Here is a 26,506-nt window from a genome sequence, read left to right on the forward strand (position 1 = left end):
TTGTTGTTGTAAAAGCTCTAGAATGTCACTTTCGTGACGTCGAGTTTAGTGTATATTTCATCTTTATCTTTTGAATGATGACATACCAGTGATTGATGATGATGATGATGATGATGGTTGGCGACTTGGCATATCTGTGGCTGTTAAGAAGCAAGTCAAAGATGTATAATGCAGTGAGAGATGGCTTAGCAGTGTGTCTTTGGGGTTGGGGTCAGCGGCCACAGATGAAATTATGGCTTGGGGAGGGGCAGGGGGTTAAAACTTTTTGGATCTGAACGCCAAATGCAAGGGCCAACTGCAAGTTTACTTTTGCACAGTTTTAAGTACATTATTGAAAGTTATTGGGGCTCTTAAGACTCCAACCCCCTCCCCCACTCAATGAAAAGCAAATCGAGAATTTGAATGACTCAGTGTATGTTTTGGGTATATAGAGTCAGTAACGTTTCCATTCCCGGAGTTTACGTATGGAATTCAAAATTGGTTTCCAGACCCCAAAGCGATTGTTGTTTTCATTTGCGCATTGGGAAAGAAAGAAGTGGAGAAGGTCGAAGATGCAGTGGTAAGGTTAGGCCCTTTCATCGATAAAAATCCTCCCCATCCTTTACTTCACTCGCACCAAACGTCTTCAACATGAGTTGTGGAGGTACACCGTACATTGGAAGCAAAATTAGCTTGATATCTAAAGCTAAAATCCGGTATGAAGGATATCTTTACACCATCGACACCGAGGAATCAACGGTGACATTGGCTAAAGGTAAGCTCTAATTTCGGAAGTAGAACTAGCTAAATGTGTTTGAACTGTAACAAGGAATTGTATTTTTTGTTTATTTGCCTTAGCAAATGCTTTGTTGCTGGATATATTGCGGCTAACTCAGTGCTCTTTTGATTTCGTCTGGAGGAATGCTTTGGCGATGTCGCACTGTTGTTTATTTCATTGTGAAGCTCTTGCAGGTCGAAGGCACTCCTGTTGGTTTTATCTTGTCATATCTTATCAGATTATTCGACCTTCACTCCACGAAACACGATTTTAGCGGGGTAAGTTTTTTTAGCGGAGACCAAGTCCAGCCGACGCTTCCACCCAAAAGAATTAACTCTGAACTCTGAACAACGCTCGGAAGGCACTTCAGTCTGTTTAAAATTAGTTTCCTAAATCTTAAATGGAATCATTTTGTTTATAAAGAATATTTCCTCTTAAGGGCTGTGGATTTGAAACACTGCCATGTTAAGTTACCAATGCTTTTTTGCAGGTAAAATGCAAAATTGCTGTGCTAAACTCATTGACCTGTTGTTTCAACCTGAATCACAATTTTAGATCAATAACAATATTAGAAGTAAATTCATACAGCAAAAAATGCTATTTCTAAACAAAATAAAGGACAGGCTCTGCCTGACTTTTAAGAAGAAATTGTATTTGCAAAGAAAAGTCTTAAATGAACACAGAACAATTATATAAGTAAGATAGCTCATGGTATTAATTTCTGAGAAGTATATTTTCAACAACCAAATCTGCAAATTTAGTTCAAAACCATTTGTATTTTTAAGTTGGCACTGTGTTGAAAATATGGAAAAGTCACACAAACTTACGAAAACTAAAAACTGCAGAAAATCAGTTCTTAAGATGATGGAATAACAATGTGAAAGTTCAGGTTGTATTTCCTTGCATTGCTGAGTCTGTGATAACAGAAGGTTTTATGTCACTTCTGTCAAATGGAAGGGAGAATATAACAGGTCAAGGTTGATATTTTATCTTTTAAATGCATCGAGAAGCTCTGAAAAGTTCACTAAAGAGACCCAGTAACATTGAAAATAGGTATTCAACCAAAGCAACTTTATGAAAATGGATGCAAAGAGGAATACAATTGCCATTCAAATATTTTGGAAATTCAAAACAATATATAGACTAAAACAGAACATTGTGTTCTGAGTTTGTGAACTTACTTGCTGAAAGACTTCCCCGTCTGTTTCATGAGTAATAATTTCACAAAATATATTTTTTGTAATGCTTCATTCTGGATAACATAACCTGAAGAATCATCATAAAACATTTCTAACTGTGCAAACTATGAAGGCCGGCTAATAATGAAATGAAGCTACAGAGAGGTCTGGAGGTCTGAAACCCCCTTAAATAATCCTGTTTCAAATCTGATGAGTTTTTGCTGCCTAGGGGTGCATTGTTGGGAAACTACCAAATTTGTGTGGAAATAATAGCTGACTCATCCACTTCTCAGCATTTATGACTTGGGCATAAACCAACCCCCTCCCCCTAAAGCTGCTGACAGCCCTGACAATGCAGAACATAACAAATTGTTTTTTACAGACTCGGATGAACTAATTGGCACAATTAATTACCAATTTCTTTCCAAGTAAATGCTTGTGGATCAGTGTTCATATAACTGCATTGTATCAGGATACAACTGATTTTGGATATCGTACTGTGTTGCGAAAGAACTTTGCATTTGATATCGAAGTAAGTTTGATGTTGGTCTAGATGTACAGCAATGGCATTTGTCAATTAAAAAGGAAAACCCAGTGACATGGCCACATTGGGGCTGTAGGGGACCTAATGGCTTCCCCTTTGCATGTTTAGCATTTTCAAAAGTTTTCAAAAGTGCAAATTTATAAGGTTTCTCTAAAAAAGCTATTTATTGATAAAAGTGTTTGTATTCTCACACATGCTTCCAAAAGATACCCACTTAAAGCCAAAGAAAAAGGCATTGAAAAAGAGCTTCACTGCAGAGTCTTGCCTTCAGACCTTGCTTTTCTAGCTTTACCAAGGCTAAGCCTCTTAAACACAATTTTGGAACTCTAGCACTGTATTTTTAGAACTCAGTCTTCCTGCTTTTTTGCCATGCTTCCACAAAGTCTTTATTAGTAAAGCAAATGTATGATAAAAGCAAAAAAAGTTTATCAGTTAAAGGGATTCAATTGAAATAGGTTACTTGCAAATTTAATTTCAAATCTGCAAAAGAAACCAGATGCTTACTTTTCTAAACTAGCTGTTAACAATAATTGTGTCTCTGTTAGCAACAATTTTATATCTATCACATGTTTTATACTCTACTTCAAAGTAAATGTCATTGGTGTTCAAATTTTGCAGCAAATTTGGATTATAAGGTAGCAACCCATAACAAATGATGTTTCCACATTGAACTCTCCTGGGGTCAAAAAATTAATTGCTTTCTAAAGCTTTTGTAAGCAATATTCTATATTTATGTCACAAATTGCTGATTTGCAATTTTTCTGCACTTTTACCCTAGAGCTTTAGGGTTTCACATCATGATGCTTTATGTTGCAATTAAATCTTAGATAGTCATCTCATTTAAGGTGAGTGAGAATAAGGCAGTTTAAGCTTTCTACAAAGGTGAAGGCATTAAAATTTTTGTGGGGTTGAATCAACATTCTATTTTACTGATAGTTTGTTATTTTTGGTAATATTTTTTAAAGAAGCAACTCAAAATTTTACTGTTAGAAAAAATAAAGGTTTGGAAATATTTATTTAGGATTTGCCTTGTTCTTTGTGAGAATATCTGTCAACTTTGGTTTGTTTTGTTTCATTTTCTCTAATCAACACTTACTCTTTTTAATACAGTTTTTTGAAGGATACTTTACATTTCCAAGCCAAAAATTTACCAAAAATCAGAAAGCAGCTGCAAAAGCTATTGGTAGAATTAGAGATTAAAACCAGTCCAGCTGCTTCTGTTATTATGTTGCTATTAGCCCTTACCTATGGCCTTTTGTATTTGCTTGTCATTAACACTGTAAGCTCATTAAAAATAATCCATATACTAGATGATTAAAGGAAATCACCAATTGCAAAAAGTCATCTGGCAAATCACAAATATCCTGTCAAAATGGGTAGCAATGGAAAGTTTCCAATTATATCAATTTACTTTCTGAACTCGTAACTCAAAAGAAGCAAATTCATGGATAAAGTGAAAGGACAAGCAATAGCTCTTGGTGACTGAGTTAGTATGCATGTTCACTGCCAATTGAGGGTCACATAGATTTGGTGACAATTTTGAAGAAACAACTGGATAATTATTCTGATTGATTTTTGCATAAAGTTTTAGGTTATTTTAATTGCCTTAATTTTGATCAACTGATGTGCAGTTACAGAGTTTGACTTATAGCTGGAGTTGGATTTAAGCTGTAGTCAACTTATCAAGGTTCCATTGTATATATATGATGTTTGTCAAATCATTGTTTTCTTTTACAGTTAAGTCATTTGGTACAGAAGATAGAAGTGCACCAAACAGAGTTCCAGAACGCAATGAGATTTATGAATATATTGTGTTTAGAGGAAGTGACATTGATGATCTTCATGTAGCCGAATGTCCCAAAGGGAGCAGATCCCAAGTGGCAGAAGATCCAGCCATAGTCCAAGTAAGCATATTTCTGACATTACTTCATAACCTTATGCTTATATTTACATGGATACGCAAGGGTACTTCTGAAACAGCTGTTCTTAACCTCAAGCCTCCTGGCAAGCTCTGGCCCGCAACAAAGTTTCTTCTGGCCTGCCAAATGCTTTTGCTTCAAAAAGTTTTCCTTTCCCAGACCCTCCCTGTTTCATGTCAACTTAAAATAGATAAAACAATAGAACCTAGTTATAAAAATCCTTAAAAATATTGCCCATTGAGAACATCTAAAATCTATTTAGATGTAGTTTCTGGCCATCCTTAGATAAGTATAATTTAAAATTTTTCTTGCTGCCAACCATGGTGGCAGCCTATGTTAACTTCACCCACAATCATCACATTTTGCCATCTCTTTCAAATATGTTTAACAGTCTATTAAACTGACTTCAAACCCTTCAAGTTGACCTAACAATAGTCTAACAAAAGATTAATGTTCCAACTTAGAAATTGCACGGTGGGTTCAAACAAAGATCTTCTGACTCAAACTGTCACAAGAGATGTTAAGTTGCACAATTTTGTGTAAACCATTTCTTTTCGTTATATACTATGCCATGGTTTGAGGCTTTTAGCCCCACCCCTCAACCAGAAAGTATCCCTGGCCTCAGGCCGGTGAATCCACTGTGGATTGCACATTGAGCGAACCCCTTCAACATCCAGCCAGCGCCATGTCCTATCATCCACCTTCAAAAATTTATTTCACCCTCTGAATAGATTTTACAATTGTAAAACCTTACACAAAATAATGGTCTGCCTATATAATCAGCCTGGTAAGTGTGAGATTTGAATTTCATTTTGGTCTGTTTTTTTACACATGGTATTTTAAAGTTGAAAACTCACTTGCCCCCAAAAGAAAACCTTGCAAACATTTTTTCTGCCCAGCACTAAAAATACTTAAGAACCCCTGCTCTAAGATATGTCACATCAAGTTTTTCTGGATCAAATTGTGCTGCTTCAATGTGAAAATTAACTTCAAATCCTAGTTTTGAACTGCTAAACTGGATGATTAAAGGGGAATTGCTTCAAAATTTTGTGGGCACTGTTCCAGTCTCTTTTAAAAACATGCATATAATGTAATTTCCTGCTCACAGTTATGACAGAAACTCACCATGATTGGCTCCCATTATCAAAATGTCATTTATGCAGGGTGTGTTTAGTAGAGGGAGGTGTGTAAGTATATTTTTGAAGGCAAAAGGGATATGTGTATTTCTTGCTAGGTGTTTTTTAGAAGAACCACAGCAACCAAGTTGATAAGCATTTTATTTTATGACCATTTATTACTCATTTATGAATGTTCCCATTTCATGTCAAGCAAATTGCAGTTGCTGTAACGGTCATCCCTAGAGTCAAGCAAAAAAGAGAAGCATGTTTAAAACACTATATATTTCTTGTTTTTTTTAATGTTAATGTATTTTTAGCTATGTCAAACTAGAAGATATCTGTAATTTAATATTATTTCTCTTTTTTTGTCAGACTGGAAACACCCAGCCAAGTATGTATCAGCAGCAAATGCAAATGCGGTTAGGCACTCCAATGGCCCCACAGAGCTATGGACCTTTTGGTGGAATACCCCCATATGGCTACCCCATGGGCTTCAGACCACAAGGAAACATGCCTCTTTCATCAGTAATAGGGCAGAGTGGCATACCAGACCGGAGTCAAAGGTCATCATCATTTGATCAGTTTAGAAGAAGCCCTTCACCCCCCAGTGCTGGGGTTGTTGGCCATAGATATCACAACAAAGAGAAAGCAGAGAGGAACAGGTCTCCTGAAGGTGACAGGAATGTTTCACGACACAGTGAAAGTCAGCGGTCATATGACTCCCAGCCTGGTTCTGCAAAGCCACAAAGAGAACAGAGGAGCAACCAGCGTCAAAAGGATGGTGATTATGAAAGGACAAGTGAAAAGAATAGCTCAAGAAAGCTTAGCAGAGACAATGACCAGCAGAGGTATAAGATTTTCTTTACCTTTAATCATCACACTAAAACATATCGTATTAATGGCTAAGTCTGTTGAACTATGCTATTTGGTTATAACTTAGCTTTAAAGTCTTAATTATTATCAAATATTGTTTGATTTTAATATCTAAGTAGACTACTTGAGTTGATATTAAACTACTTGCATTGTTTATCGTTGCTACTTACAATCCGAGGCATGAAATATGTCCTGAAAGTATCATAGATTAGGAGCCATGTAGAATGGTGTTAATATGTCTTTGGTTTGCTGGAATTTGTCAATTGTACAAATATCACCTTTTTGTCATGACCTTGGTTTTGGTTCAGGAAGCAAGTCTGTTATTGTTGTCTGTTGTTTTCAGGCATTCTCACCGTGACAGTGAAGATACAAAGGAACATGGGAAGGCAAAGGACAAAGATCCTCCCAAAGAAAAAAGTAAGGAATCATCGCGTGGACCAAAGAAGCAGTATGACGGTAAAGAGTCACAAGGAAGCAAGGGTGAAGTGTCAAAAAACAGGTCAGAAGGTAGAGAAAAAGGGGGGCACAGAAAGACGGAGAATGAAAGTCAGAAAAAGGATGTCGCTAATAAAGATGTTGAATCAAACAGAGATTCGAAGAAGGAGGCCAACAAGGATTCAACCAGAGAGGGTATTTAACACATGCTTTCGTATTTAGTATTTTGTCAGACTACTGTAGGTAGAAGTTAGTTACAAACGGATGGGATTTGTTTTGAACTCTCTCTTTTTGAATGATATCCAGTCAGGCTGTCTATTACTCAGAAAAATTTCGAGCGGTCAACGCCTTGCAGGTGCATAGGTCAGACCGTGTCTCATTTTGTTTTTTTTTTTGCAACTTTTGCGGCATGTTTTGTAGAATGTTGCTGGCCATAAATTGTTTTGAAAAGTGAGTGCGTTTTTAGGTTATGACGGCGGGAGGGGTCATCATAGGCCTAGAGGAAGGGGCCGCCCCAGAGGACACGGTTCAAACAGCAAAGCCAGGTTTGACAAGGACTTCGATTTCGAGCGAGCCAATGCCAAATTCAATAAGGAAGAAGTGGAGAAGGAATTATTGTCTGCTCTGAAGAAGAAAGCCTCGCTTAAGGATGATGATGACGTAAGTGAATTCTTAGGAAATGCCTGTTTATAATAAGGACGTTTTATCTTGCCAAATCTTGTTGTGATTTAAGTTCCAAACAGGAATGTTTGTAGCGAATGCTTAGAGAAGAATTTTTACCTGCTACTCTTTTTATGTTTGTACATTTTCGTATTCAAATTGATAAATTATTGAAGCTTTTTATTAAGAGAAAAGCAAATTGTTCATCCAGGTGATTGTCGAGAAAGATTGCCAAGACGATTCGCATGACGAGTTTGCAGATGGAGAGATGAACGGCGAGGATGTGTATTATGACAAATCTAAATCGTTTTTTGATCAAATATCTTGTGATGCTGGAGGCCCAAAGAGCGAGGGGTGAGTGCGATCAACTCTTCACATCTAATCATATTTACAGATAAACTTAGAGGTCGTGATACAGAAAGAGAAAACATGTTAGAATCTATCCCATGTATAGTCAAACAGGATCTGTTAAATCCGAATACACCCCACTTTGCTGCACTTTTGATAATAACAACCTAAAGCAAAGTCCCCTTCTCCCCAAATATGACAAAATGTTTATATGAGTTTAGGGGCCAAAGTTTATATAAGCTTGTGGGTTGGATTTCAGTACAATCTGCTTTATACCCTTCACCTGTTTGTCTTGGCCAGTATTTTTTTGTGATGGCTGTTAACGATTCAGTATATCAAATTCAGTGTATCACAAATACAGTTTAGTCTTGTCACATTTGATATTAATTAGATTGCTGCCCTCTGAGAAATTTTCAATCGGCAGTGGATCCAAAGACGGAGGATATAAGAACGATCTCAGCCGATTCGTAGCTGCAAGATCGGATACACCCCTCCAAAATCAATTTCAATTTTGAACACCAGAGCTGATGAGAATTTCAGTCACTGTGGTACTATAAATTGAAACACGTTTCATAGGAATTATCTTCTGCTTTCCGCTATACTTCTTCGCCCTTGTAGTCCTGGAGGCAGCTGTCTAGACATACCCTAAACATGAACCAGGTGGCATGCATGTATAGTAAAAGAATTTAGGCCCCTCCCTACTCGTCCAGAGAGGTTGTATATGTTGGTTAATAGCAGGGGTATCAGTGTTGAGCATGATCTAGAACTTTGATTCAGTGGAGGGAAAAGCTGTGATTCATATTTGTGCAATTTGTGATGATGAATAATCACTTGTCAGTTTTTCCGTTTGCTTTTACCTGCGCAATAATTTTTTTGCATGCACAGGCTACTACTCTTTAGCTTTTCACCGACAGCAGTTGCAAATTAAACTGTTTGCGTTGTACGCTTTGTCATATGGGATTCTTAAACCCATCTTTGTGAAAACGGCGTGCCTTATAACTTGGTTTACTGTGTGGATGACGGCGTTTTGAAACGTACCTGCCTTGCTTTCTTCGTTCAGGTTTTCAAAACGAAAAGAAAGAGCATTAAATGTACAAACGTTTGGATTTGTACCTCACAACTACAGAGGAAGGCCTTACCGTGGCCGTGGGGGTAGAGGCTCAAGAGGCAGAGGGTATGGTCGAGGAGGACAAAGCGGAAGGACGGGTCGTGGGGGCAACAGAACATGGGTTGACTACGACTTTGATTTCGAAGCTGCAGGTATCAGACAGGGGAATAGTTCAAGCAAATCCGGAGGTAATGGCCTTTAGGCTCACTTTATATTACCATTAGCTGGAAATTGCTACTTGTGATGTATTGATTTTGTTTGGAAGACGAACCGCCATTTGTTCGAAGGTCGTGTTTGTTTAAGAAAAGGGCCCAAAAAAGGATTGTACCTTGGTTAAGTTTGTTTTCTTGCAGTTGAATTTTTCATTTCAAAACACTCTTCTGATAGGCTAATATTTTTTTATTTTAGGAAGTTGACCTGTTGATCCATGAAGCGTAATTTGAGTTTAAAGATGAATTTTAAAGAATTTAAAGAAGCCTCGGATGGCAGGTTTTAATTGTTTTCCATTGGATTTAAAAGCTTGTTCTGGCGTCCGAACAGCCAGGGGGGCGACAGTCAACTCCAATTAAGCGGTTTTCCTACATTCATATACTGTAAATAGGAAATCTTATACACAGCATACCAGTAAGTCGACTGACCAAATCTCATTTCTAGACATATTTGTTCAGAGATATAGCTGGGATGCAGTTTTTTCTTCATCGACTGTCAAGTTCTTTACTCAAACATGATTAAATCGCTAGCCACATTTTGATGTTGTTGTTTTGGGATACGAATGAGTCAATTATGAATCACAGCATAAGAATCAGGATATAATTCCAGCCTTTCTCCGTAATGCTGCTTCAATAATTATAAGAGTCAGTAATTTCCTAGTAAAGGCTTACGGTTGTTTGCTTACCTATTCCGGTGGTTTAAAGTCTTAGATATCCTTCCTGCTTGACAGCTCGGACCCCTAATTTTCCCTTATGGGGTTTTTGTCCAAAAATTAATGTTTCAAACTGACAATATTTCTTGTTAACTTAGTAAAAAATTTGCTTATGTTAATTTGTGTTTCTTAAATTTCATGGCCAAAGGCCTTTTATAGACAAACGTTGAAACATAAATAGCAAATTTATGTTTGGATATTAAACGCTTCTTGCATGATTTGAATATACGTGCTGCGAAGAGAATGCTTGCAAGGCATGCTAATGGCATCGCCTTTTGTTTTGCATTTTCTATACCGCACTAGTGAATTTTCACACATACCTTTATTAAAAATGAATGTAAAACAACAAAGCAATGCTTCGACGCTCTCGTGTTTTAATGCCAAGTTGCCAATGTTGAGTTTATCGATTGAGCCAAGTCTTCCCTTTTCTGCCCTTAGAAAAAAGCACTAGGACTTTAAAGGAATTCGTTAATTGCTTCAAACATTACAGTTGTTTTAGATGAAACTATGAATTGACCTGTTTTCGAAGAACCCTGTTGTTTCCTCGACTGCTTTAAGGCGCAAATCTGCGTTGTTTGATTACGACATGAGGTTAGTTTTCGTCAATATTGATTTCTTATGTATGATAATGGTATGCTTATACATAGCATCTAAATGCCCTTTATTGATGAAAACTTGAGTTTATCGTCAGAATTCGTGTTTTGTCTCTTGTTTTTCCCTAAATTTCTTAATTTTATAAGAAGTTTTCATTGGTTTTTGAATAAATCCCCTAGAAATTGAGCTTGTAATCGAGACCTTATGAGGTTTAAAGTCGAGTCATTTTTTAGATGAACACGCCAAAGGTCCGAGTTTCTCATGAAGCCAAAAACGGGATTCTCCAAGTTGGTCCTTTATTTCTATTGCTTACCACGCCGAACCGTTCCTTAATACACAAGTCTCGACTCTTGAATTCGGGAAGTAAGATGTAAGCTATTGACTCTTTTATGGGTAATTACTTTGAAATTGTTGACATTATGTGCATTTTCTCATAGTGTTTAAGAGTAAAAAAGTTAATAATTATACCATTTCATCCTAAATTACAGTTTGCAAGAATAACACATTAAAACTCGTTTTCCACACAACTTTTCTAAAACCATTTGGAAAGTTGGCCTGTTTCAGAGTTTCGACCTTCTTCGACTATAATTTCGCCCTTCAAAATTTTCCTTGTATGCTTTGAGTAAAAGGTTTCTTAGAAATTGAATTTAAGTGAAATAAACCATGGTTTGGTCTTTATGTTTTGTCAGGAAAAAAAGGAGTCCCAGCACAATAGTAATTTCTTCCTACTTTATAAACTCTAGAGTTGTTACTGTGCCCTCGGTGCTTTTGCATCGGCACTACGACCCATTTTTTTTCGAGGTACTCTCCCTTTACCCTTGTGCTTCCACTCATTATCTTCCCTATTCTCCATCCCTCCTTTTGCGACTAGCAAATTTCTTACTCCATCCACCAAAATGCATTCCAAGCTTTGGGCATTTTTAATCTTTAGAATTGCCTGTCTAGCTGTAGAAAAATCACCAAAATACATACTTTATCGTTCTCTTTAAAAATGCCTTCAGAAGTCAGTTCAGGGAAATAATTGTCTATATAAATTACCTTTAACAGTTTAAGAAAACTGACACAGCTTTTAAGTCAGTTTAAAGTATTTAATGAAAAAATTTGCTCAAAAAAACTGAACTTCAATATTTCTGACCAGCAGTTTGATAAAAAGAATATTTTTAACTCAGTTGAGTGCAATTTTAGATCCATCTCTCAAATTAGATATATTTGTTTGGTTCTGCTGATTAAAAATGTCTTCTTTATTATAGCCAAAAACCCCAAACGAAAAGGATTACCGTAGAATCTTAATGATGATTAAATGAAATTTTACGAGGGGCTTTTGCTGTTACCCCTGGGTTGATTATTGGCTGTGATTAACTTTTTGGTCTCTTGTGCCACGTGGTCCGCTTGTATTTGCGCTTCTAGTTTGTTGGTATTGCGTGGTGGTTTTGGCCTCCTGGGGATTTGTAAGGTAAGGCAAGGTAATGGTTCGTGGCATTTTCATTCCCTTGGTTATTCTAGGGGCGTTCAAGGTTTTTTGGCAGTGTGGGTCTCACTTTGCTTGGTGAAAGACGAAGCACAGAGTGCTGTTTATTTGTTGTTTGTTCTATTCTTCGCGAGATGTCCAAGTATCGGAGTCATCGAATGATTTACCTATGAAGTTTTAATTTTTCATCTCTGGAGTGTCCGCTAGAGTCGGCGTCTTAGGAAATGCTGTGTTGGAGATGCAGAAAGCCTTGTTTCATTGCGTAGCCTTGTTTCATTGCAGAGCTCGTCGTTTTCAAATCAAGGTATGAATTTGAATGTTCCTTTGTCTTTGAAACAGAATTTGCCATATCGTGTTCTTAGCTAAGTTTTTTACGGTGTCCTCGGCAGTAAGCTCAATTCCAATTTTCTCGGCCCCGAGTTCACCAAATCATTCGACTGTTCATGATTTTTTGGTAAGCAGTGCTTCAGCATCTATCGCCACGCCTTCTTTAGTTTTACCTAAAGTTTGGTTGGGATTTACTTCTCAATTTTTTATGACCCAAGCGGGGAGTTCATGACTTTCAGTAGCTGGTGCTCTTCCGCCTATTCTTGATTATTTGGTGCAAATGGTGTCGAAAGATCTGTTTGTTGAGCTACACTCTTTGTTTAAAAAGAACAATTTTATAAGAACACAAGCCTTACAATTTGTCAAAAGTTGAGAACAAATTAAAAAGAAGCTGAGGCTGAGCCATGTGTGGGTGCTTTTTCGGTGAACATTCACACGTCTTGGCAAATGAAGGTTGTTTCAGTCACTTTGTTGGCCTGCACACCTTCCTAGAGCGAAAAATCTAGCAATCCCATTGCTTGCACCCTAATAATTTAAGAACAAATTAAGAACAATCCAGCATCAGATTTTTGAAAAAATTAAGAGCAGTCAGCCTGAACTTAAATTTACTGGTTCTTATAAAGAGTGCAGTTTTGCTCGGACCGTACATTTTGCTCCAGCTTCCTCAAGTAAAACCTGTTGGTGCGCAACTCATCAAATTGGGCAAATGCGAAGAAAATTCAAGTATACTACCAATTTGTTTTAATCTGGATTAAGAAATATCGGATTTTTTCCCGATTATTGACTAAAGAAATAAAAAAGGCACTTATCTTAGGCTATAGTCTTTCTATTCCCGTTGTTTAATTTATATTTCTAAACATATAAAAAATGATACTTTGACATTAATAAAAATTAAGGTATCGAATAAAGGTTCTTTCAAATTCCACTCGTTTTTGAGGTAAGAAAAATAGTATTTTTGCCCATGATTGACGACTTCCCTTACTACTGCCTTAGATATCCATCAAAAGATTTGTAAAGAAACCTTTAAAAATTGAAATAGTTTTTCCGAACTAGTGGTTTAATGGAGAAAGGGATTTAGCTAATTTCTTTCAACTTTCTCTTCCTAGGATAAAATGTAAATGATAACATGCCATCTATACGAAGAAGATATCGAACAAAAAGCTTTTTGCAAATTTCAACGCCAAAAAATAACGATTTGCCACTACCAGTATTTAATATGAAACGAAAATACAACGACATCGAATGAATTTATAGGGTTTATGTTGGGGTTTGTACCATGCGAGAACAGTAGTTGAAACACTTCCTGGCACGAAATTCGATTGTCTTGAGACTTTGTAACAACACTCTGTGACAGAAATTGCTAATTTAATAAAGGGATTCCTGTTATGTAAAAAATATATGCGGAAAGAAGGCTCGATTTTCCCCGATTAACAGAAATATAAAAAACAATTCGGTAAAAAGCAAGAACATTTAGCTAGGTAGGTTTCTATCTTTCATATAAATGTCATTCTAACAACGATGTATAATAAAAATAATTCTGCACAGAAGGTGACAAGACGTAAATTACGAAACAATTAACGACGTGGTCATTATCAAATACACAGAAATATATGGAACAAAACACTAAAAATGGCGGCAGTAAACGTGATGTAGTGTTACATCTCATAGGAAAGAGGCATGACGTGTCCGAGTGTCAAAGGTGGGAATTTCATCACCACTTTCTACTCAATCTAATGCTTCTCCGATTGTTCGTTAGCCAGTTCTCCGTCATCATTTAAGAACATTCCAGGGGAGAATGGTGAAAGTCCATCCATATCTTCGTTTTCATCTAGAGAGAAAAATGTAGACAAGAGGTTAAGCTACTTCAAACTGAAATACAAATGCTATATAAAACAGGGAACTTGCTTCTATGAATGACACAAGTCTAACTAAGAATGCTTACCAACTCTGTGGCCATCAATTTCTTCCATCTCTGTCGGGTCAGCAGAAGCCGCCTCCAGAGCTGCAGTTATTGCCTGCTATTTGAAAGAAAATATTACTTTTTATCGTCATGTCAACGTTTGTTATGACTTGTAATCTAAAACTGGCATTTGAGTAGAAAATTCATAGAGAGTGCAGAACATGTGTTGGTCAGACAGCTAATGACGTGACACACATGAAAGAGGAAGGAAGGATCTCACGTGGCTCACTGGCCGGAGGAGGAAGGAAACTCTTTCTGTATATTGCAATTGCATTCAAATTTCAGCTAGAAATAATTCAACAGATGTGCAGAGAGAGAAGATTGATAATCTGCAACAAAAGCTTGGATTTTACCGGTGAGAGAAATAAGATCACAATGGTTGAGGTTAAAGATACGATCGAGAGAGACCTGCAAGCAAATGGCCTAACAGATAAAGATTAATGAAAGAAAGACCTGGTGCATGCTAAGAACCAAAAAACAAACCCTTAATATCAGGGATAAAGCCAGCGGATAATCATTGGATATGCGTGATCCTGTTTTTGAAGTTTGCTTTAACGAAAGAAATATAATCTTAATCTGTTAAGAGCTAAGAAGCCTACAAAGTGACATTGAGGAAAAGAGAATAAAGCTTTTATTTCAGGCTATTACATTTTTTCCATCAACAAGCATCTGACCATTGGAAAATTTAAGTTACGGTTTAATTTGTCAAATGTGATGAGAATGATTTTACAAAGTACTGATATCTATCTATATATCGAAGAATGATGAAAAAAGGAATACTTGATTTAAAAGAAAATGCAGAACAAGAGTGACAAAATATTCTTCAAACTTGAGTGCTTAAATCGTTTTTAGTTATGGTAAATATTAAACTGCAGAACATTTCGTGCGTATTCCAGTAACAAACAAAAACCAAGTTACTCACGTAGGGTACAGTGGTTGGCGCCGAAAGATTTTCCTCTGAATTGAAAAGCTAAAAAGGAAAAGTAAGATATGATCAAATGTTTGGAAACATGTTCTCTTTTCGCATAAAGTGTTTTACTCAAGTTTATAGCTTGGCTTACAAAGTACACTGTTACCGGTAAAATTCATGGCAAAATACAAAGTGTCACATTGAACCTATTAAAAACAATTTCACTTAAACTCTCAGAGGATCAGGACAGGACAGAGTTATCTTTGTATGTAAGTTATTTACAAGGGAGCATACAACACAACAGGGAAATTATTACAGATAAGATGTTAATTAATATCACCGAAGAAATTACACATGCAATTAAGAACAATAAGTCTTAGCTTTGTTTCAACGTACTGCTATGAATTAGCCCAGCTGTTACTATTTTTGCTCTAAATTGATCTAAAATCTATGAGAATTTATGAGTGATAGATCAGAGTTTGATCATTTTTTTATTAAAGATCCACTGTCCACCTGTAAAAAATTCTAGGTAAATTTTCCACACATACCTGTAAAAGCGTCTCCGCATCCAAATTAAACTGGGGACCTGACAGAATTCCTTGCAGTGAATCCAGACTACTGGTTATATGATCCACATCTTGGTCAATCACGTCTCTACAAGATAACATTCGCTCATTAGCAATGAGTCAATTAAACCTTACTTGAACCAAACAATACGGCAACTCACTATTTTTCAACAATCAGTTTTGAATTTGATTTAGAAATTCTTCTAACCCTATTTTAATATAGTATTTCAGCAAAAACGTGCACTGAGAAACAATATTTCATTGCTTTGTTGAAATGAACTCTGTTCAAACGTTTTTGGTTTTGATACCCGTAAAATGTTTAAATATATCATTTCACTCTGTTTAAATACATATGAATATGTCCAATAAATAAAACTAATGAATATATATTGCTATTTTCTTTAATTTAGAGATTATATTTTGAACTTTGAAAATCAATTTTTTTGAATATCTAGGGCAAATGCGTTTTCTTCCCTTTCTTTTGCCCTCATTGTACACCACTACCCTCCAGAGGCTTTTATACGACTTTTGCCAGTCAGGCTTTCGGAGAAAACCATTCTAAAAATCTTATATCATTTTGCTCATGATACAGTATCAATGAAAGGATTAGCTTTAAAGTTTTGAGGGGAAGAGATTAGCTTAGAAAACACTTAAAGCTGACATGGTGTTCAAAAAGTTTTGTGAGTTATTTAATATTTTTAAAAACTGTACATTGGAAGGAAGTTTGGAGGCTAACGTTTGTCCTAAAAAATAACAGCCTTACTTGTCAGCGCTGACTGATCTCTTCAGAACAACTGCACTCGAAGGATTAAAAGAGTTCTCGAGTTCTTCAAGAGTTTCACTCACAGCCGCGTTCGGCATATTAGTGTGGGACGGGAATGCCGGTGCAGGACTATCGAAGATGCTTGGAGAGAAGTCGAGGGTTGGTTCTTTCGATAATGAAACCATGGTTGGCATTTTGAGTTTCAAGGAGTCTTCGCTTTTTGGCTTCGAATTGGTCTGGGAATTCCTTTTCTTTGTTTTTGTCGTGCTCGCGCTTTGTAGAGCAATGGAACTGTCACGTGCTTGGTCAGTGCTGATCACTGGTTTTGAGGTTATGTCTTGAACAAGTGGTTCGTCTGGTAGCAGTGTAATTTGCGGACCTTCAAAAAACATCAGAATAAAGTAAGTTACCACTTCTCTAAATGCAGAATCAATAGAAAAGTGACAAACTGAGTAGCGATATGAGTAACTGTTTACAAGATGATGCAAAGATTTGGATACAAACATGGCTTTTTAGCCAATTTTGAAGGTACAGCATCATATGTCTTGCATCAACTAAAATAAACTGAATCATTAAATTCTATTTTTCAGTCTTTTTTTATATCTCATGATGAATAATTTTGTGGCCGCAACTTTACAGAAAAACATATTGCCTATCGTATGTTTCAAGACGGGGGTATGTTTATTTGATCAAAAATTTAAAAACCCATTTTTGTATGCATTTATAACAGAGAAAAAGTAAACATAATTTTACCAGATGACGTAGTTTCAATGTCAAAGTTTGAAAGGACGCTGTCCACTGCCTTTGGCTGAAAAAACGCATTTGCAAAACATTAAAATGATGTAAAAACAATTTATAGACAGGGATGATAAATGCAATATAACAGGAGAATGGTATATGCTCTAATAAGGAAAGATTGTTGTCAATACATAGATCATTTAGGCTGGGTATGTGATAAGAAAAGGGTTCGGAGAGACTACGGCCTAGCTATTTTGGACTAGGAGTGACCTAAACTAGATTTTGGTCACTGCAAAATGACACGAGAAAATTCAGGAATGCGATTCCTCTGTTACTCCTCCGAGTAAAAAATGACGGAAAATCGTCTAGCATACAATGTGATATACAATGTGATTCGGTGATAGGTCGAAATTGACTTGGCGAACTAGGGTGCATGCAAGCACATATTGATGACAAAGTCAAATTCAAGCAAGATCGTCTTTTTATTCAGACGGTTCGGGACCTGACTACATCAAAACAAAAGATTTGTGTAAACAGAAAGAGTTCGTTTTCTCTCTTCAACAAAGTGAGGGTATTCCGGCTACGGAATGGTCAAAAACAGAACAGAATAAACGCATGATTCCTAATCTCGCATTTTTTCGATCCGCACCTTTTGGGGATTGTTCAGCATTTTACTCAGGGGACCATGCGTTATGTTTCAGATCTTTCGTTAAAATTCAAAACTTAAAAGTATCAAATTTTGAATCAGCTTTTAGCAGTAAAAGAAAAAGAAATAAAAACAAAAATCAACATACTGATTCGACCACATATTTTAGGCTCTCAAGCTCCTCCACCTGGGCCTGGGATCCTGACGAACGTCTCCGTTTTGTAGATGGCTGACCTTGCTCAATGGCAAGCCTATCAATTGAATACAAAGTAGGTTAATTAAGTCGTATAGGCAGTTTTATATCCACTGTACACATCAATTAAAGGGGGAGCCATTTCAAGAAGGATACTTAAAAGATATATTGTCCGTTGGAGGGAGGTATCTATTGGCTTGAGATTACATTACAAGTTTTGATCACTTTAAGTTTTTCAAGAAAATTATGATCATACAGAGAAATATCTTACTAGCAAAACTTGTTTTTTCTTTGTCAAACCTTGGCAATTTTTGCATTTTGTGTACCTTGGTATGCGAAAATTGGTATACCTTGGTAATTTCTGGGTATCAAAACAGTTGAAATCAAGGACGTCTTGACATAACATTCACTTCCAATGACATGCTCACATCTTAAGAATGTTTTTTGCAAGATTTAGATGCAGCTTTGGGATAAATGATGTGTGTGCCTTTCTTGGAGGTGTCTGATGAAATAGGGGTTCTTTTAGGCATCACTGTTTGTTCAGCACGAAAACAAATCTGAATATAGCAGTTTATGAAAACAACAATTAAAAGCACGAGATAGTCTTTTCTTATTGACCATTCTCCACTGTGGTTATATCATAGCAAAGATAATTTTAAAAGTAAAATACATGACCAATCTCACATACCAACAAATCAAAACATAATGAAATAAAACCTACCTTTTTCTATTCTTGACACCTTTGCGTCCATAAATGAGGATAAGGAATTTGATCAGCTAAAAAGATACACAAATGAGACAAATAAGTTAATGACAATAATAAGGATGCATTGAATATAAAACACAAGGCTACAGAAATAAATAGGATTCTTGTATATATTCCAAACTGTTCGTGGGCAATGTCAATAAATTGATAAACTAAAAGGCATATCATAAAATGTATTTTTATAATCATGAAAGGTGGCATGTTGAGTATTATTCACATCGAAAAGGTTTAGAGCTAGTTGACTGTGACTATATTTTGATCCTTGGAGAAATATTTCCCTAACATTGGGCATATAACTATCTACCTTATTTAGAACATGCTGTTGCTTGTGGTGCTTCATCCTGAGTTCTGTGAGTTCACGCCAAAGCATTTCATTTTGCCTGTAAGTTGGAAAATTAAAATGTGACAACGATTATTAATTGGTTGGTAGGGAGGAAATCATTAACCAGCATTTCAACATTTCATAATTGCAGGTTTGGAAGATAAAATTACATTAAGATATGCAACCAACATATTACTTTAACCAACTGAAAGTAGCTTCATTAAGATGTATTACCAATGTTAAATATAATATTTGACTTGTATTGTAAGTAAATTAAGGTAATTTATAAGGTAATTTATTTTGTAATAATTACAATATAGACAAAAATTACTTACAAACTTTCATAATGATAATTTCATGTCAAATAACATGCAGACATTCATTGAACAAGCAGAAAATTGCTTTAGATAATAACAATGAGAATGACGATTTACAAAGCTAAAGTATAGGTTGCAAAAAAATCTTATAGTAAATATAATAATCATTGCCAAATGTCTTGAAACATTCACATCAAATTTCAAGGGTTCATTCAGCTGTACCCCTTTCCTTTTGAAACATTCTGGTTCACTAAAAAAATGAAGTAAGAGATTGGGTATAATGTCTTTTGCATGTCCCATACGATGGTGCAAAAGAAGCAGTACGTAAGAAACATTGATGAAAAGATAAATAAATAAAAATGTTTTCAGAACCTGAAGAGGTTTTCCAAAATACATACATTTTCAAATTTTCAAGCTGACTCTGGACAACACCGTGCTTTTCACGCAGCTGCTGCACATCCTCAATAACATGAGAAACATCTTCACTTTTTATCTTCTTTTCTTCTGGATGTACCTGCTGACAAAAGTGGAAGCATGAACAATTTGTATTTTACATTCTGGAATGTCATTGCCAATTCCCTATGCTATATGTTCACATTTCAAATTCTGTAAAAAACAGAGACCAGTTTCCTTTTCAGTGTCCTTGTTGGGAAACACCAAGATCCAATTTATAGAAGAGAGAAGGATCCCTAGTTACTTATCAGTTAGTTGGTAAACCTTTAGTGGGACACAAAAACAGCCTGGAGGTAAGTAAAATATAATCATGTCATGATCTTTCTTTGAGACAATTACCATTCTCTGCTCAACAATTTTGAGGGTCAAGGTATGCAACTGGGGGATGCAATGAATATATTAATGAATGAGACAACTTTCATTTTTTGAACAAGAGCAAAACCTATGATTACCACATTTCAAGAAGTCACAGGGCTCAATTAATCTTTATTTTTTAAAACAATCATTTTTTAAAGAAGTCACTTATCTCAGCAGTTTTCTTACTTGTCACAATAATTTTAGTTTTGGACAACTATGTCACAATTTAGAATTATTGTTAATATTTGGTACTATAGGGAAAAATGCCTTATTGATTATCAAAACAAATAACTTTTTCCTTATGATTCATAGACCTTTTACTAAAATTGAAAAGAATCATATTGAGAAGCAAATATTGTAAACAAAGTAAAAATTGAAAAAAGCAAAGGTCCCAAACAGAATGAATAAGGGATAAGCCTTCAAGGTAGCAAAATAACAAATAATCAAGCCTGCTCTAATAGTAAGACGAGGCCTTGTAGAAGGGCTTTTTAGGAAACAGAGGCTATCATATTTTGATTATCACCAAAAAATTATCATAATTGACAAAAACAATGCAGACATTGTTTTTGAATGTTTTTATATCAATTGAAATACATAGAAAATAGAAATGGAAGGATATAGTATCTATATTTCAGGTAACTAGTTTTGCTGTCAATTTTTTCAGAAATGCTCATGGCTCCCCAGATCAAACAAACAATATTTTATACACATTCAGCTCAAAGGCCTATGGCATTAGACTGGATGATTTGCCAACCTCAAACCAATAATTAGATCACAAACCTTCCTCTTAACAAGTTCAAGCAACTCTGATTTTTCCCTGGCAAAATATGGATGATGAAATTCCCACTCCGGATTATCAGATTTTATTCCACCATGATCAGTTGAAACTAGCTTTTTGAAGCCATCTAAAAAACAGGATAATATGAAAGAATGTTGATAAAATAAAATATTTATACTTCAAATAAAAACATTGCACATATACCTAATGCAAAGAGGACCAAATGATAGAATATAAATGTTGCTATCTTGTAGCAAGGACTGTTTTTGAGATTATTTTGAATAATCATAGAACTGAATATCTTTAGAAGCAGTTGAATATGATAAAAATGAAACAAATATGCTGCTTAAAAAATAATTTGACTACTGAAAAATTGATGGATTGTAGCTGTATGTGTGACAATATAATATGTACTTTACCCTCTGCAATCTGAAGGGTTATATAAACAAAGCAGAGGTTGGTTATTGTCATAAAGATTAAATATCAAAGTAAGAATAACAAAATATTTTTAGATATATAATTGATAATTCCATATATAAGCAACAGGTTTTTCATTATCTTTCTGATATTAGAAGGAAGCCTGAATCTTTTCAAAGCGGATAAGGACTGATTCTTTTCGAAAACGAATTCAGGCACACTTAAAAGTGAGTTACACTATTGTTTTGAACAAAATAAACTTCTTTTGTTTCTTACATACTCTACTGCGAAAAATAAGAGCAAAATAATTGGGAACACGACATTTCTGCCAAAGAAACACCACAGGGCTGATGACCTTTGCTATTATGGTTCTGTTATACAATCAATATGTTTTGTCATATTTTGTACACAAATTGTTCCAAGCTGAAAGCATTAATTTTAAGGGAGATTAGTGACTAGAGCGATGCCCCAAGGGAAAAGAGGGAAGGACAGAAACATGTTATAAGAATCATGAATAAAGACAGGTTATGTATTTGATTTCCATAAAGATGAAAATGCAATTTTTTGAAAACATTTCCATTATATATGGCCTTAACTGAGATAAGACTAAGCTGTGATCATTTTTTATGACTTTGCAAGGCTAGCTGAGCTTCTGTTTGCGGGGGAGTGTCTTATGACTTGTGAGGAGGGGGCTTTTATGGTAGTCAGTTAAATCTAATATTTGTTTAATCATTTGGAAAATCACCAAGCATGCTTTGAATACATTGAAAATACTCACACATATTTAACTGTCTGACAAAACTTGTAAAGTTGTTATGCTTAAAATAATGTGGAAGGACATCTTTAGCGAAAGAAACCGGATCATGTACACAAAATGCTGTTCCTTCCTGGAAGCAAATGAGACAATGAAAAAAAAATTATTCAGTTCCATCTTCAATTTTCAGATAAATGCAAAATATATATTAGACCTACAATAAAGTGCAGAGAAAAATTCTGAAGCTTATTCCTAATGCCAAAATCAAGTCCCTTTATAACACTAGGGTGTATGAATGTAAAAATGTATTTTCTGATACATCTCATCTGGTGAACAACAAAGTGTACCTAACAAAGTTGTCCGACACTAAAGAACAGAAATTATTTCAACTCAACTCTAAACTGCTTTTTGGATCAACTCAAAGAAAGTTACTTGACACAGTTAACAAAATTTCCTGTTGGATGGACAGAAAAATCAAAGGGAGCTATCCAACACTTTATGCAAGATGTTTGCTGTGAAAACAAGCCATGTATATAACATTTTTGGTCTGAGATCTGAAATTCCAGTTGAAATAAAAAACTCTCACTTGAAAGTTTCATTTAAAACTAAGATAAAGACCTACTTTCTGTGCAATAATTACACCCAGTAATTCCCATATTATTCTTTATATATCAGGGGCGGCTGGGAGTAGAAAAGTATTGGTATTAGCCTCCGAAATTAAGACATAAGAAGGTCCCTCCGCAAGGTCCTGAAACTATTTAACAGGGGTGGAGCTTATATGTTCTTATTTAAGAAGGTGGGCAAAATGACCTTTTCGATATGATGGTTTAAAATAGCTTTTGGCAATACCATATCTTACAAAATTATTTGAAGGCACTGGCCTCCGTTGTCTCCTCCCAGACACTGATAACCCTGTGGTAATGTAGTTCATCCTACTAGTTTTGGGTGAAGGATCGGTCCTACGAAATACAAATGAATTATGGCTGCGGCAAATTACTCGATTGAAATCGTGTTTTGATACAGCGGTTTGCTGCCCAGTAATGGAGCCCCAAGGTATTAGCCCATTAATTCTAATACCATGAGGCTTTTGGCCCGCGAATGAGATTCTATTACGATAAAGCGAGCGATTTACTTTAGAGTAATGCAGCAAAAAAGCGTAAGATGTATCATTTGATTTGAGAAACCGAGAGAAATAATGTGAGAATGTTGCCTGTGACTCTACGCTCATATAGAATCAAAGTTTTACAAAACATACAGTTCATACAAAACAACTTTTACAACTGCCTTTAGCTTAAACAAATTATTTCATGACTGTTGCTCTTTATATTCAGTGTCTAAATTTTGTCAATCAAATTATCCATCCAAAGGCATTGCTAGCAAAAGTACAGCTACATTTTGTAAATTCATAAAGTTAATTTCCAGAAATATTTTTTCTGTAAGCTGAGGCCTTATAGAATAGAGCTGGGGCTCTTTCCACCGTCCCTTCCACTGACAGTGGCCCTCGTAGTATTAGAAATGAAAAACTAATACCTTACTGCTGTTCACCCATTCTTCTACCATGGCTCAACAAGAGAAATTCACGTCATGCAGACCACAACAGACAAAAGAAATTTCGGGGCAGTGTATTAGTTTTTGGAGGCTAATACCATGGCCAGGGCTGCTGATTACGGCATTGATTACACTTTTCAAAGATTTCAATGAGGATTAGGAAAGCTTTCATTCAACGAACAGAAAAGCAAATATAGCTTGGCTATATGAATAGAGCTGGTCGCATCGATAAATTTGTTGTGAAAAAGTGGCAGCGTACAAAAAGCAAAATAAATTTCCTGCAATCTCAGAGACCATAAGTCGCCTTCCTTTGAAAATAAAAAGGTATTAGACTAATACCTTTAATACCACCCCACGCCGCCCCTGTTATATATACTATTCCTTATCTTATAACACTGTCTTTCTGTACCTGTTTTGATAACATCTGAATAAGTCAACTCTCTTTTAGGTAGGGGGTATTCCCTCCTCGATTAGCTTGCCTATTATGGGAGTCCCGCATTTAAGAAACTCCTCTGATCTCACTGCAGCTCTTCCTACTCACCTATTTACTCTGCCAACATTTAGCTTTATGTATATCATCCTGTCATTTGTTTTATTTTATTGTTATGCGTTGTATTTAACTTCAATTTGTTATTGTTGTGTTAGTGTTGTGTTAGTTGTATTTAAATAAATGAAATGAACTGACTGATCTGATCTTAGGCATGAAGGGAACTTTTAGAATGTATTTAGGCATAATATATTGTAGATATTAAAATCTCGGGAGTGCTAGTGTCAAATTTGCAAATCGGATGAGATTACAAAGGAATGTACATAATTAAATCCTTTGCTTTGCACTATGAAAGTAGTCGCTTGCTACAACAGAGCCTACTAAAACGAAAACCCTAGCTAAGTTGATTTTACCGATGTCAGACAATGGTATTTAGTTAAGCTTTTTCCAGCACTGACCCAGGCTTGAAATTTATTGAGAGATTACATCATTTTTGGTCCACACTGTCGTACGACGTGCGAGAATTAGATTAGGCCTAGTAGGCCATGCAAAAAGTTAGGCTCGATTCTCACCTTACTCCAAGATATCATTTCATCGACATTTGGGTCTTCCACTAGCTTCCAAAGCTTCAAAACAAATGCTGCAACGTTACTTGGTACGACGAAAGTATTTTGACTCATGATTACAGTTATGTATCCTTGTCTCTTCGCACACTTACTTCGCCATTTCTCTACAAGAACTTGTTATCCAAACGTTTACCCGCAATTTCCTGCGTTCTCCCGCGCAGTCGTCCGCCACCAAAATGCAAGTTTTCTAAAGCGATGACGTCATTAACCATTTTAAGGTTACGGTAAACGTTTGTGACACGATGTTTGGTTTTTCTCCCCAAAAGCAAAACTGTTAACGGAATCAGATTAAACTATACATCATTCAATATACAAGAATATGGTGATTCCAACCATATTAAAATAATTGGCAAAGATTGTAAAATGATACTTTCCAGGCAAATTTATTGCTTGAGTGAGTGTACCACCTTAAAAAGCTATCTTGTACCCTTGCATTTGAGGTAACAAAATCTAACTTACATCAGCAGAAAGCACATATCCTTAGCTACCAAAGTGTGTCTCAAATTATTCGAATTCCTCCTCCCCTTGAAACCATACCCTGTCAAAAATTGGGGAACAATTTTTCTTCTCTCTCGTAACTATACTTTTCTATTAAAGACGGACCAGAGCAAATACAAAAATTTTGAGACACAATTTGCTTACCCGACATCTGTCCTGGCCGTGTACAAAGTTTGAGCCATTTGATTGGTTCCTTGGGTACAAAATAACTTTTTCGTACCTATATGTAGAGGAATTGTAAGTCCGGAGAAAACAGGATTTTACTGATCGCACTTGCAAGGTACACTCGTAAACCATAGTGTAATCCGGGTCAAGTCACTTGAAAATTTAAGATCAATAAACCTGTTTAAATAAACACGACCGTACATTGGATACATGGATGTGCCATGCGATGTTGTAAATGAGACATGCGACCACAACCGCAAAGCAACGATAATCGGCTTAACAAGTCAAGAGATTTTCAGGCCTCAACTAAAAGTTCTGATAAAGAAATTATGGAAACCTTATTTTACATGGGATTTTTTCTATTTTAAAAATTTCTGTTTGTTTCAAATTTGGTATCATTGTGTGCCTTGAAAGTTCGGCTACTTGAATGTAAAGAATCTAAAAATTGATGTTTTCATCCAGAAAGCGTTTACCATAACCACAAAGCGTTTGAAATTTGTACAATACTATTTTTTATCGAGCTAATTTTGGACCTGATTGTGCTTTACCTTCTCGATAATTCTAGATATTGGGGGGGGGGGGGTGTGCAGTAAAGAGAATGGTTGATAGATTTTGGGTTCGTTCTTTAATCCTTTTTTAAGAGAGGTTTAAGAGAGAGCTTAGCCTGTTTACAGACTTCGAGAAATTGAGCATGGCACATAAAAAGGTTGCAGATTTGAGATACAGGCTTTGGCGATAAATTTCCCTTCAATTTTATAAAACCTGTGGCTTTTAGGGAATCGTTATCTCTTTTTGGACCCTTAAAATAGATGTATTTATATTTAGATATAATTGAAAATTGTAAATGTCACTCATAATGGAGACTAGATGACCTTGCGTCCTTCACTATTGTGAGTGACATGTATTTGAGTAGCTTTGTTGTAGTTTAAAATTTTAAATTATAAAAAAAAGAAAAGAAAAAAAAGTAGATGTAAAAGATACCGAAAAGAAA

At 35.8% G+C, this 26,506-nt stretch overlaps 2 protein-coding genes across 5 annotated transcripts; one reads left to right on the plus strand and one right to left on the minus strand.

The window, feature by feature from the left end:
- Positions 1 to 498: 498 nt before the first annotated feature.
- On the plus strand, positions 499 to 10,555 carry LOC135690916 (protein LSM14 homolog B). The gene is made up of 8 exons (XM_065208609.2): positions 499 to 754; positions 4,217 to 4,383; positions 5,889 to 6,364; positions 6,733 to 7,019; positions 7,291 to 7,484; positions 7,696 to 7,838; positions 8,893 to 9,128; positions 9,349 to 10,555. Exons 1-8 carry the CDS (start codon positions 631 to 633, stop codon positions 9,354 to 9,356), a joined length of 1,635 nt encoding a protein of 544 aa, XP_065064681.1. The 5' UTR covers positions 499 to 630; the 3' UTR covers positions 9,357 to 10,555.
- Positions 10,556 to 13,720: 3,165 nt separating this feature from the next.
- LOC135690917 (heat shock factor protein) lies at positions 13,721 to 25,002 on the minus strand. 4 transcript variants are annotated; one of them, XM_065208611.2, is made up of 14 exons: positions 24,799 to 25,002; positions 22,216 to 22,324; positions 21,023 to 21,147; positions 19,831 to 19,946; positions 19,098 to 19,173; positions 18,749 to 18,804; positions 17,983 to 18,085; positions 17,204 to 17,258; positions 16,451 to 16,829; positions 15,670 to 15,775; positions 15,134 to 15,181; positions 14,695 to 14,760; positions 14,194 to 14,269; positions 13,721 to 14,079 (listed from the first exon to the last, which is right to left on the minus strand). In XM_065208611.2, exons 1-14 carry the CDS (start codon positions 24,904 to 24,906, stop codon positions 13,982 to 13,984), a joined length of 1,521 nt encoding a protein of 506 aa, XP_065064683.2. In that variant the 5' UTR covers positions 24,907 to 25,002; the 3' UTR covers positions 13,721 to 13,981. The 4 variants fall into 4 exon arrangements, with proteins under 4 accessions (XP_065064683.2, XP_065064682.2, XP_065064685.2 ...); XM_065208610.2 differs by having other exon boundaries at positions 19,831 to 19,949; XM_065208613.2 differs by lacking the exon at positions 14,695 to 14,760 and having other exon boundaries at positions 14,194 to 14,266; positions 19,831 to 19,949.
- Positions 25,003 to 26,506: the final 1,504 nt, after the last annotated feature.

This window comes from Rhopilema esculentum, chromosome 4, assembly GCF_057945365.1.
Source record: "Rhopilema esculentum isolate cy_ngs chromosome 4, ASM5794536v1, whole genome shotgun sequence".
NCBI classification, from domain to species: Eukaryota; Metazoa; Cnidaria; class Scyphozoa; order Rhizostomeae; family Rhizostomatidae; genus Rhopilema; species Rhopilema esculentum.

What these genes read in the sequence shown, in the direction of transcription:
- LOC135690916 (XM_065208609.2), top strand. Translation starts at nt 631, where the DNA reads ATGAGTTGTGGAGGTACACCGTACATTGGAAGCAAAATTAGCTTGATA. An exon ending in AACGGTGACATTGGCTAAAG is followed by an intron (nt 755 to 4,216) that starts GTAAGCTCTAAT and finishes TTTCTTTTACAG; the next exon opens with TTAAGTCATTTGGTACAGAA. An exon ending in GGAGGCCCAAAGAGCGAGGG is followed by an intron (nt 7,839 to 8,892) that starts GTGAGTGCGATC and finishes TTCTTCGTTCAG; the next exon opens with GTTTTCAAAACGAAAAGAAA.
- LOC135690917 (XM_065208610.2), bottom strand. Translation starts at nt 24,906, where the DNA reads ATGAGTCAAAATACTTTCGTCGTACCAAGTAACGTTGCAGCATTTGTT. An exon ending in AACAGCATGTTCTAAATAAG is followed by an intron (nt 18,805 to 19,097) that starts GTAGATAGTTAT and finishes GTATCTTTTTAG; the next exon opens with CTGATCAAATTCCTTATCCT. An exon ending in AATTGATGGCCACAGAGTTG is followed by an intron (nt 14,080 to 14,193) that starts GTAAGCATTCTT and finishes TTTTCTCTCTAG; the next exon opens with ATGAAAACGAAGATATGGAT.